The 13148-nt window shown below is 40.4% G+C and overlaps 1 protein-coding gene across 1 annotated transcript in view; it reads right to left on the bottom strand.

Moving 5' to 3' along the window:
* Nucleotides 1-13148, bottom strand: part of TRDN (triadin) — a 781460-nt gene that overhangs the window by 646568 nt on the left and 121744 nt on the right. The window contains exon 7 of the mRNA XM_063441781.1: nucleotides 3204-3251. Coding sequence (XP_063297851.1) covers nucleotides 3204-3251 — 48 coding nt within the window. The remainder of the gene's footprint in view (nucleotides 1-3203; nucleotides 3252-13148) is intronic.

Here is a 13148-nt window from a genome sequence, read left to right as displayed (position 1 = left end):
AACCACCTGGAAATATGACATGTACTGTTTCCTTTGAAAAAAGACAAATCAGACAGAAACATATATTTTTCTTGTATTTTTTATTAATTTTCACCCAGGGCTTTCTATTAATTTTCACCCAGTAAAAAACAAAAGTTACATCTGCTCATCCTCTGAGTGGGGCGTCGCTATATGTAAAGGAACGTTTATTTATGACTAAGTTATTTTCTGGACATCAGGCCTTGGAGCTCTGAATGTTGCCATATCATGTGTTCCAACACTGCTTATCATTCAGAACATATTGACTCAGGCTCTAACAATGTGCTATCTCAGCTGTTGGCTACCATGGCTGCTAAAAATGTTCCTCCTCATAGAGAGGCCTTATTGGAATAGCATTACTTAGTCTTGATTACATTACATCTCAACATTCTTCAACTCCACTTTCTCCACTTTCTCCATTGCTCTTTCTGTGTCAAGTAGATACATTTAGCACATATCGCTACAAATGGTTATATTGCTGGGTCCTTAATGCTTTGCAGTATATTACTGCTCCTAAGAAATTCCCAGACTGAACAATCATTAGATTGTGTATCAAGAGCCTAGTTCCCAACTATCTTGGATCTAGGAGCTTGTTGATGTAACTGTTTGTTTTGGGTTTTCAGACAAAATCGATGATAGTGAAATACTAGTGTATATGAGTGTCGATTATAACGTTATATGTGCTGGGTTAAATGTCAAACAAATTTGGCAAGCAAAACTTTTATCCCCTCCCACTCTAAGTCACCCACACACTGATATTTTGCCTGCTAATTTTTAAAAGTAAGTAGGTGGGCTAAGTCTTATTAGATTAAAGGGACACTCCACTGCCCAAATACAAAATAAATAAACGGTTTAGTAGATACATCCCAAATAAAAACTTCCATGCATTTAATTATGCATTTTTGTCATTGAAGTTATATGTAAAAACAGCTTGCAAAGCTGCAGTTCTTTACAAGCCCACCTCTTCTAACTCACCCAGACTTTATGCGATTGTTCAATCACAGACTTCCCAATGCAGCTCAATGAGAAGTTTTTTGCAAGGCAAGCACTCTGGGCAGTTGCTGTCTCTTGAGTTCAGAGCCATTACGTTAACCAAACCAGGAAGTAACAGGGCCTGTTATCTGCTTGAAAAGTCACGGGGGTGTAACCAGTATAATTTATAAAATTTTAAATTTCTATAAAAATCTGTCCTTTTTCCAAAATGAAAAATATAGAACACACTCTTCACACATAAAGCTTTTCAGCAAGGTAAAGTGCTTTAGGGGTCTGGAGTGTCAGTTTAAGTTTACTAACCTTCGCTATTGTGTTTTTGCTCAAAGAGGAAATACAAAATAAGTTATTTTCCAAATATGAAGGTGGGTTGCATGTAGATAACAGTGGTAAAAGTCTCTTCAAATATGTTTTGCCTATACTTATTTGCAGGCAGGAAGATGCCTTTAACAGGAAGATCACTAATTAATTTCTGTTGTGAAAAAACTCCATTAGATGCCCAGGGACATTTTTATTATAGGGATGATAATAAATACCAAACATTTGAGGTTTACACAAAACATTGCCTCTCAATTCACGGGTTACAATGTAGCATAAGACATATCAGCTTAAAAATCTAAGATAAAGTATCAAACAGTATCAAACCAATGTAGCCAAATCATTAAACAGACAAAACTTGCAATGGACAAGCATGCTTGTTTTGATTCATAATTCTGAATTCGGCCCTTAGCAGCAAAAAAAAAAATAGATGTTTTGGGGGGAAAAAAGACGATTGGTGGCTATTCAAGTGAGCTGTGATCAATAAAGTGAAAAAAGGAGAACCTGGAAAAAAATATATATAATACATTTTTAATATTTAAATATATAATGTATACTTTTTATGGTCCCTTCTTTTTTTTCCCACTTGATATATAATCCAAAAAGTAGTAAATTATATATATATTGTATATATTTACCAGTATTCTAATTGGCCCATTTTCACACCTTTTGGCATGCGAGATTCGTTTTCCCCAATCCTTTTTTGTTAATGAAACTCAGCCATATGGCTGAAATTTGGACGTCCCCCAATTATTATTTATTTTTTTTTACAGAAGAAATTCAACGAAATACATTTTTCAGCCATGCACAAGGTAATAACAAAAATTTTTTTTAAAAACAAATAGTGAGTTTAGGGGGCGTACAGAAGTCATCTTACACTTATTTTTACACAATAGGTTTCCTCAATTGTCATAGTTAGAAATACTGCCTTTTTATGATATATTTCATAATATCTCTGCCCTTCCATTCATGTAATAATTAAAACTACAGCAGTAATATTTCTGTAAGACTTTCTTTACCTGCAGTACAATGTCATACAAATGCCAAACAGTTCCCATTTGTTCAGTCTTTTAACACAGACGTTTAACACAGACAAAGCAGCTGGCAAAGTGTTGAAAATTCTGTTTACATTTAACTATTCCTAAAAAAGCACCTCCATATTCTGCTTCAGTGGGTGCAAATGGATTAGCGATAGTGTTAAAGATTGTGGTATTTTGAAGCATGTGCCAAGTCTTAAGAAAGAGACACTTCATCTCAAGATGCTGCCTTGCCACATCCCCTCCCCCTGGGGAGCTCAGATTGATGGCAGCAGCTGTAGGAACTGCTGTTCCAAGAATCCTCCTTGCAATGACATTTGTGAAGGTTTTAAGCTAAGATGATATATTAGATTCTTCTGCTGATCTTGGTCAGGTCTTCTGAGTGCAGTAAGTGGCCATGTGAAGAAAAAACAAAAAACTGGGATCCTTGACAAAAGGACAAGAGGGCAAATTGCTGTCTGTCACCTGAAACTATCACCCTGGGGGCTATTTTGCTCCATAAAACTCTGTCTGTGAAATAAGTGTAAATTAATTTAGCTTTGGCCCCCTGTTCTCTCATTCTTTCTGGAGAAAGTAATACATGATATTTTATTTATGGACTGCCTTCCACATCATGCCAGTTGCTGAATGATAGCAAATCCCATCAACCTCAGCCAAGAACAAAGCATGATGTGAGCTATAGTCCAACAACATCTGGGTGCAATTTAGCTCTAGTGTACACTATACCAGCAGTAGTAATTACATTATTATTCTGTGGAATATGTTGGTGATTTATAATATGTATTATATTCCAATACAGCCAGCATTGATAGAAAACACACATTCATATATTTTCATTACCTTTAGTTGGAGACTTTTCTTTCAATTCAGCTTCTTCTTTATGAAGGGCTGAACACAAATTAAGACAGATTCATGTAAAATATCTAACATCCCCATCTTGTAATCATGATTTGTAGAAATGGAATGTCTGAATGAGGAAATTGACTGGAGTTGCCTGTGTATCCTTGTTGTGTATTACAAACCAATGTCAAGCAGTAGTAGGAAATAGTAAGTAACTTAATATAAATAGTTGTAAAATACTGTAAACTTCAAAGATGTATGTCATAACCTGCACATTTTCCATTTCTGTATAACGAAACCCTGTATTTTAACCCTTTAAGTAGAATTACACATCAAGCATGAAGAATAAAATGTGTTGTGAAATATTAATTAAGACATTAAAGCAGCACTGTCACTGTCCGGGGACTTTGCAGAATTCACAAAGACCCCCGACAGTGACATCACCACTGGTGGTCTGGTGACACAGCCGTTGGGATTGACAATGTAGCTCCGCCCAGTGTCTAAGAAAGTCAGATGGAGGAAATATACAAGGGCTTTGTTTCTGTATATCTCTTGACTGAGTTGGAATTTCAGCAATATACCAACACAGTAAATATTTGCATTTCATAAAAATTCCATCTTAATAAAATACTAATTTTTCAGGAGGGGTGACAATGCCACTTTAAGACACACGAACATTTGCTGAAAAATTGAAATAAGTGCTGTAAATGTTTCAAACCACATCATTTGTTCACAATACTGCGATATATAATATAATACAGAAAATCACACTGCAATGTCCCAGACTCAGATGTAAAGGAAAATTTGTCAGTGATTAAATTGTCAGTGATGACAAAGCAGATAAACCCCTTTGTCATCACTAACGGAGACATTTTGCGTGGGTGTATTGTTCTCTCCTATTGCATTGCTGCATTCATTTTGCACTTCAGATAAATGGCCCATTTTCATTGTACAGTTGGTTGGTCATAATGGGACACTGGGAGCTTGAACTAGCGGGTCAACTGTTTTGGTAGAATACAGGCTAGTGCAGAATGAATAACTGGCCTTCCCCACTTACGTAAGAAAACCAGCTATTTTTCAATCTGTTTCTAACTGAAACAAACGTATGCACTGGAAGTCAGTTATAATTGGTGTATTTTTTACCTGGCAGGTTGACTGCAAATTTAAAGCACCCTGACCTTTGGTGGATTGACCCTTTGAGATTTAGCAAATAAACGCCTAGTTATAATTCGGTGCACATAAGTGACTATGGATCTTGCTTATAGAGTGTTCTCTTTTTGGAATGAGTGTCTTCCACGCAGGAAACTATTCTCTAATTAACACGTATGTGCAGATTAAATAAATCTCTTTGTGAATTCTAGTTCCAGCTCCTTAATAGAAATGCTCAGAAACATGTTAAGTTATTAACCAATGAATGTATCATCAACTCTGTGCTATTATTTGTACAGTTAAGGTTTCAGTGTCTCTTTATTCCTTAACGAGAATGAAATGCAGAGTTGCATCAATTTCCAGGAAGGCATGACTTGGAATAGTGCCCCATTCCTTTCTGTTTCCAAACAGCTGATTCAATTTTGCAAAGTAAATTACATAAAATACAGTTATTCCTGTAATTACCTCAGTCAATTTATCAATGCAGATATAAATTAATGGGACTGTATACTCCCTGCTGCATGCCTGTTGTTGAGTGGGGTTCACACATTTGCAGACTGGCCAAACATTATCTCTTAAGGAGCACAATATACTTGATATTAGAACTAGGAGACATTTTTAGTGACAAAGCTCTAAGTCATCAGATCATGGTCACAAACTCAATTTACCTGGAGGCAATTGGCTAAGCTGTCTTCTCACATGAGGACTGCAGATTCACACTCCCTGACACCCAACAACACACACACATAAATCCACATTCCCAGTTGTGAGTGTACACACAGGTTTATTCTCTCAAATACACACACAGCTTTATACTTACAGATCCACACACATAAACACTCAATTTGACCAATTGTCATTCCCATACATACCCACAGAAACACATAAAGGCCCTCACAATGGTACATGCATAGGCACACATACTCATATACGCACACTTATACTAACACACACACACAGGCACAGAATCATACACTCATTGAATTGTACACAAGCACATACTCACAGGTACACACATAATAGCACACTCACAGATACACAAACAACTACACACAGACATACACTGACAAATATGCACACAATTACACAAACATTTATATACTCTCTTACTCCTTACTACATCATGTAATGTAGCACAGCCAAGTGGTGTCCTGAGAGGTGTGCTACTAACTGAGTGCAATATTGCTTTTGACGCCATTTTGTTTTAGACTTATGCCTAGATGAACGTTTAAACTGTTCCAACAGAAAATCAAGCTTCCTGCATTCCAGAAAGGTGTCCTTGAGAATGGGCTGTGATTGAGAAAATGGCTTTAGTATATACACTGAACAAAATTATAAACGCAACACTTGTTTTTGCCCCCATTTTTCATGAGCTGAACTTAAAGGTCTAAGACTTTTTCTATGTACACAAAAGGCCTATTTTTCTCCAATAATGTTCACAAATCTGTCTAAATCTGTGTTAGTGAGCACTTCTCAGTCCATCCACCTCACAGGTGTGGCATATCAAGATGCTGATTAGACAGCATGATTATTGCACAGGTGTGCCTTAGGCTGGCCACAATAAAAGGCCACTCTAAAATGTGCAATTTTATTACACAGCACAATGCCACAGATTTTGCAAGTTTTGAGGGAGCGTACAATTGGCATGCTGACTGCAGGAATATCCACCAGAGCTGTTGCCTGTGAATTGAATGTTAATTTCTCTACCATAAGCCATGTCCAAAAGGTGTTTCAGAGAATTTGGCAGTACATCCAACTGGCCTCACAACTGCAGACCATGTGTAACCACAGCAGCCCAGGACCTCCACATCCAGCATCTTCACCTCCAAGATCATCTGAGACCAGCCACCCTGACAGCTGCTGCAACAATCGGTTTGCATAACCAAAGAATTTCTGCACAAACTATCAGAAACCGTCTTAGGGAAGCTCATCTGCATGCTCGTCATCCTAATCGGGGTCTCGACCTGACTGCAGTTTGTCGTCGACTTGAGTGTGCAAATGCTCACATTCAATGGCGTCTGTCACTGTGGAGAGGAGTTCTCTTCACGGAAGAATACCAGTTTTAACTGTACAGGGCAGATGGCAGACAGTGTGTATGACATTGTGTGTGTGAGTGGTTTGCTTATGTTAACATTGTGGATCAAGTGGCCTATGGTGGCGGTGGGGTTATGGTATGGGAAGGCATATGTTATGTACAACGAACACAGGTGCATTTTAATGATGGCATTTTGAATGCACAGAGATACCGTGATGAGATCCTGAGGCCCATTTTTGTCCCATTCATCCACGACCATCACCTCATGTTGCAGCATGAAAATGCACAGCCCCATGTTGCAAGGATCTGTACACAATTCCTGGAAGCTAAAAAACATAGGAGTTCTTGCATGGCCAGCATACTCACCAGACATGTCACCCATTGAGCTTGTTTGGGATGCTCTGGATCGGTGTATACGACAGCGTGTTCCAGGTCCTGCCAATATTCAGCAACTTTGCACAGCCATTGAAGAGGAGTGGACCAACATTCCACAGGCCACAATCAACAACCTGATCAACTCTATTCAAAGGAGATGTGTTGCACTGCGTCCAATGGTGGTCACATCAGATACTGACTGGTTTTTGGACCCCCTCAGAGCCCTCTCCCAATACAATATTTTAGAGTGGTCTTTTATTGTGGCCAGCCTAAGGCACACCTGTGCAATAATCATGCTGTCTAATCAGCATCTTGATATGCCACACCTGTGAGGTGGATGGATTATCTCAACAATGGAGAAGTGCTCACTAACACAGATTTAGACAGATTTGTGAACAATATTGGAGAGAAAAGGGCCTTTTGTGTACATAGAAAAAAGTCTTAGATCTTTGAGTTGAGGTTCATGACAAATGGGGGCAAAAGCAAAAGTGTTGCGTTTATAATTTCAGTGTAGTAGAAGGATAAAATATGTGCAGGTTATCTTTACCTTTCTATCATGAACCTGTTTGTGTATTTTGCTAAACGGCATGAAGAAAACAACGGCCATCTGTCTTGTTGTTGTACTTAATTAAGACATGTCTTCAAGTACATCTTTATAATTAGCAACCACTGACATAAAATAGTAGTTAAGATACATACACATTCATATCTTTAATGTTGCCTGAGACTGATCAGTGCCTTATGTACTCTGTTGAAAACTGTGTAAAATGTTTGTTTATAGGTTCTTAGTTCGTAGGTTCTTCAACATTGACAATATTGCTGTATGGTTTAACAAACTTACATATTCATCAAAAGAACGTATATTCAAGTGTAAGCTCAACTACAAAATGACGGAACTCTCTACTGACTATTTAACACAGGGTATGCAGACAGGGAGCGGCATAAGTCATGTTCCCGCCCCCTAGTCACAATAGACAGAACTGTGTGCCTGATCTTCAGAATCCTGTCAGAAGCTTCCTCTTACTCCGGAAGCCAAACGACAGTGCCATATTACTGAGGAAGCAGTCAGTGGTCATGTAACAGCGTCTTTGGTTACACATTAGACACCTGGCAATGGTTGCCAAATGCTCAGTATCTGACTAGACAGACTAAAAGAAAGTGAATTTATAAGACTCCTGCATTAGATTTTTTACTTGATCAAGTATATTGTAATTGTACCGCATTGTAAGTACTAAATTAGTCATAGTCCCATAACAACTTTATCTCAATGCTGTCGTTATGGTGCCTGGAGGTCCTGATCACTGTCTTTTAGTGGAGGATCATCTATAGGGCTACTTGGGGCAGTGCCAAACCAGTTTTTATGTTGGGAAAATATTATTTGCAGTAACAGGGCCACCATCAGGGGGTGACAACCATGACGGTTGTCACGGGCCCGGCGGCCCTGGGGGGCCCGGACAGCTCTGGCAGTCCGTGGCCCCACTTTCTTTCTCTGCACACATAGATCGCGAATGTCGTGATCTATGTGTGCAGCCACGGGCCCCTGGCTCCCTGTTACCGCAGAGGGGGCCCAGGCAGCACACAGCCTCTTCTCTTCTCTCTTCTCTTCTAATAACTCTTGCGAGACCCATGGCAATGCTCCGCGGGTCTCGCGAGAGTTATTGGAAGAGAGGAGAGAAGAGGAGAAGCTCCCCCCCCACCGGATCACCAGGGATGGAATCCCCCCCCCCCCCTCCCTGGACAAAGGTAAGCAGGGAAAGGGGAGAAACATTTAATTAAATAAAAAAATTATTATGTGAAAATGCCCCTTCCTCCCCCTCCCCCTCCCCATCCGCCCCAGATTGCACATTTACACACACACACTACATACACGGACACAACACACACACACTACATACACTAGCACAACACACACTACATACACTGAAACAACACACACGCACTACATACACTGACACAACACACACACACTACATACACTGACACAACACACACACACACTACATACACTAACACAACACGCACTACATACACTGACACATCACACACACTACATACACTGACACAACACACACACACACTACATACACTAACACAACACACACACTACATACACTAACACAACACACACACACACACACACACTGCATACATTAACACAACACACACACTGAATACACTAACACAACACGCACTGCATGCACGAACACAACACACACACTGCATACACCAACACAACACGCACTCTGCATACACTAGCACAACACACACTGTATTCACTAACACAACACACACTGTATACACTAACACAACACACACACACTGCATACACTAACACAACACACTCTGCATACACTGACACAACACACACACACACACACATTGCATACACTAACACAACACACACTGCATGCATTAACACAACACACACTGCATGCATTAACACAACACACACTGCATGCATTAACACAACACACACTGCATGCATTAACACAACACACACTCTGCATACACTGACAACACACACTGCATACACTAATACAACACACACTGCATACACTAACACACACACTGCATACACTAATACAACACAAACACTGCATACACTAACACACACACTGCATACACTAACACAACACACACACTGCATACACTAATACAACACAAACTGCATACACTAACACACACACACTGCATACACTAATACACTAATACAATACACACACTGCATTCACTAATACAACATGAACTATGCATACACTACACACCAACACACTCACTGCATCCACTTTACTGACACACACTCTGCATCCGCTACACACTAACACACTATCTGCATTCACTACACATTAACACTCTGCATTCACTACACTAACACACACTCTGCATCTGCGACACATTAACACACTCTGCATTCACTACACTAACACACTCTGCATTCACTACACTAACACACTCTCTGCATTCACTACACATTAACACACACTCTGCATTCACTACAAATTTACACACACTACATTCACTACACTAACACACACTCTGCATCTGCTACACATTAACACACTCTGCATTCACTACACTAACACACTCTGCATTCACTACACTAACACACTCTGCATTCACTACACTAACACACACTCTGCATTTATTACACACTAACACACACTCTGCATTCACTAAACTATGCACACACTCTGGATTCACTATCCTGACACACACTCTGCATTCACTACACTAACATACAATCTGTATTAACTGTACACACAGCATCCACTACACAAACACACACTACATCACTGTACACACACTACATCCACTACTCTTACACTCTCTGCATTCACTACACATTAACACTCTGCATTCACTACACTAACACACACTCTGCATCCGCTACACACTAACGCACCCTCTGCATTCACTACACATTAACACTCTGCATTCACTACACTAACACACACTCTGCATCCGCTACACAATAACGCACCCTCTGCATTCACTACACATTAACACACTCTGTATTCACTACACTAACACACACACTCTGCATCCACTACACACTAACACACTCTCTGCATTCACTACACATTAACACACACTCTGCATTCACTACACATTTACACACACTCTGCATTCACTGCACTAACACACACACTACATTCATTACACTGACACACTCTGCATTCACTACACACTAGCACACACTCTGCATTCATTACACACTAACACACACTCTGCATTCACTAAACTATGCACACATTCTGGATTCACTATACTGATACACACTCTGCATTCACTACACTAACATACACTCTACATCAACTGTACACACAGCATCCACTACACAAACATCCTGTATTCACAGTACACACACTACATCCACCACAACTTGAAACACTCTGCATTCACTATACACAGACACTGCGTCTAATACACACACTACATCCACTACAGACACTGCATCCACTAAACACATTTCATATAGTACATACAAACACTACATCCACTACACAAACACACACTACATCAATGTACACACACTACATCCACTACTCAAACACACTCTGCGTTCACTATACACACTGCATCCGCTACACAAACACACACTCTGCATTCACTGCAGAAACAGTATCTAATACACACAAACACTACATCCATTACACATATTCTAATTTACTTCCACTATACACACCACATTCAGTCCTGCATCATTGTCAGCGGACTAGGTAGGGCATGGGCGGGCCCGGGAGGGAGGGGGCCCAGACCTTGTGCTTTGTCAGGGGCCCCACAATTTCTGATGGCAGCCCTGTGCAGTAATTTCAAATCACAATTAATCTTTTTCTGGAGGGAATGGTGGTGAGCAAAAAAATATGGGAAAAATGTATGCCTTTGTACTGTAATAGATTTTAGTTTTGCAAACTCATCCCACTTCATTGGTAGTTGTTTGAAGAAGATTATTTAAAAACATCTTGGCATGTGAACAAAAGTGGGAAGGAATTTCAGGAATTTACAGTTGCCATTTGGGTAGTAGAGCCATCTGCCAATGAGTGGAGGCATGCTATTGGTATATATATTCAGGGGCCATCATTGGCTGATAGCACTAGAGGGTGGAGTTACAGTGCACACAGGAGAGAGACAGTAGCCATCTTAGAGGAAACAGACAGAAAGCACAGCAACAGCAGCTTCTGTCCCTCACTAATAGTTTTAATAACTCTAATTGCACATACCCAGCACATTCTTTAGTTTAATTTATACAAGGTGTTCAATTTATAAAGCATTTAGCTAATAATCACTATAAAATATGCACACTGACATATTGACAATGCAGATCTTCAAGTAAAAATCTAATGGCTTAGAGCTTTGTCACACACATACACATACATACAGACACACAGACACACACACACACATACAGACACATACATACAGACACACACAGACACATACATACAGAGACACACATATACACACAGACAGACACATACATACATATAGACAGACACAAACATACAAAATGTTTAAGTTACCCTCCTGTCTCCTTCCTTTTGCAGGAGGGTGACTTTCCTTGGGGTTGTGTGGGCTCAGCCTGATGGGAGTCAGAGTTCCCATTCTGACTCTCTCCTTCTTCCCGCGCATCTCTCGCTGATAGCTGGGAAGAGTGACGGGCAGTCACTTCCTCCCAGCTCTGTCTGATGTCATCACAGGGGTCCTGATTGCGCTGACCGGGCCCCCTGGAAATCTATACCCATTGGGTGGCCCTAACAGCTTGGGCCACTCAATGGGCCCCTTCATTTGCGGCCCGGCAGTTTGCCACGCGGTCAGGGGTCGCAAAACATAGCGGTGGGTACCCAGTCACAGGGGTCTGCAGGGTCGGCCGAGCCCTCTGGAGTGATGGACCCAGTCGCAGCTGCGACCACTGCGACCGCAGTATGTACACATGTCTGTACGTATGTGTCTGTATGTGTGTGTGTTTCTGTATGTATGTCTGTATGTATGTGTCTGTGTGTGTGTGTGTGTGTGTGTGTACCTGTATGTGTGTGTCTCTGTATGTATGTGTCTATATCATACAGACACATACATACAGAGACACACACATATACAGACACATACATACAGACACACACACAGACATACAGACACACACACACACATACAGAGAGTCACACATACAGACACATACATACAGACACACACAGACACATACAGAGACACATACATACAGACACACACATACATACAGACACACACATACATACAGACACACACATACATACATACATACATACAGACAGACACACACATAGACATATACATATATACAGACACATACATACAGACACACACATGCAGACACATAAATACAGACTGTATGTGTGTGTGTGTGTGTGTGTGTGTGTGTGTGTGTGTGTATGTGTCTGCATGTGTGTGTGTGTGTGTCAATATGTATATATGTATGTGTCTGTATGTGTCTATGTGTGTGTCTCTGTATGTATGTGTCTGCATGTGTGTGTGTGTGTGTCAATATGTATATATGTATGTGTCTGTATGTGTCTATGTGTGTGTCTCTGTATGTATGTGTCTGTATGTGTGTATCTGTATGCATGTGTGTGTGTCTGTGTTTATGTGTGTGTATGTGTCTGTGTGTATGTCTGTCGGGTGGGTGTATGTATGTGTTCGCCTGTATGTATGTATGTGTCTGTCAGGGGGGTGTATGTGTGTGTCTGTCTGTATCTGTCTGTCTCTCTTTGTATGTGTGTGTATGTGTCTCTATATGTGTGTATGTGTCTGTATGTATGTCTGTGTCTGTATGTATGTCTGTGTCTGTATGTATGTGTCGGGGGGGGGGGCACAGATCAGTTTCGCACCGGGGCCCTCAGTGCGTGATCTTTCCG

Source organism: Pelobates fuscus, chromosome 2 (assembly GCF_036172605.1).
Source record: "Pelobates fuscus isolate aPelFus1 chromosome 2, aPelFus1.pri, whole genome shotgun sequence".
In the NCBI taxonomy this organism is placed as follows: domain Eukaryota; kingdom Metazoa; phylum Chordata; class Amphibia; order Anura; family Pelobatidae; genus Pelobates; species Pelobates fuscus.
Note: the sequence above shows the minus strand (reverse complement) of the source record. Positions and strands in the feature narration are given on the sequence as shown.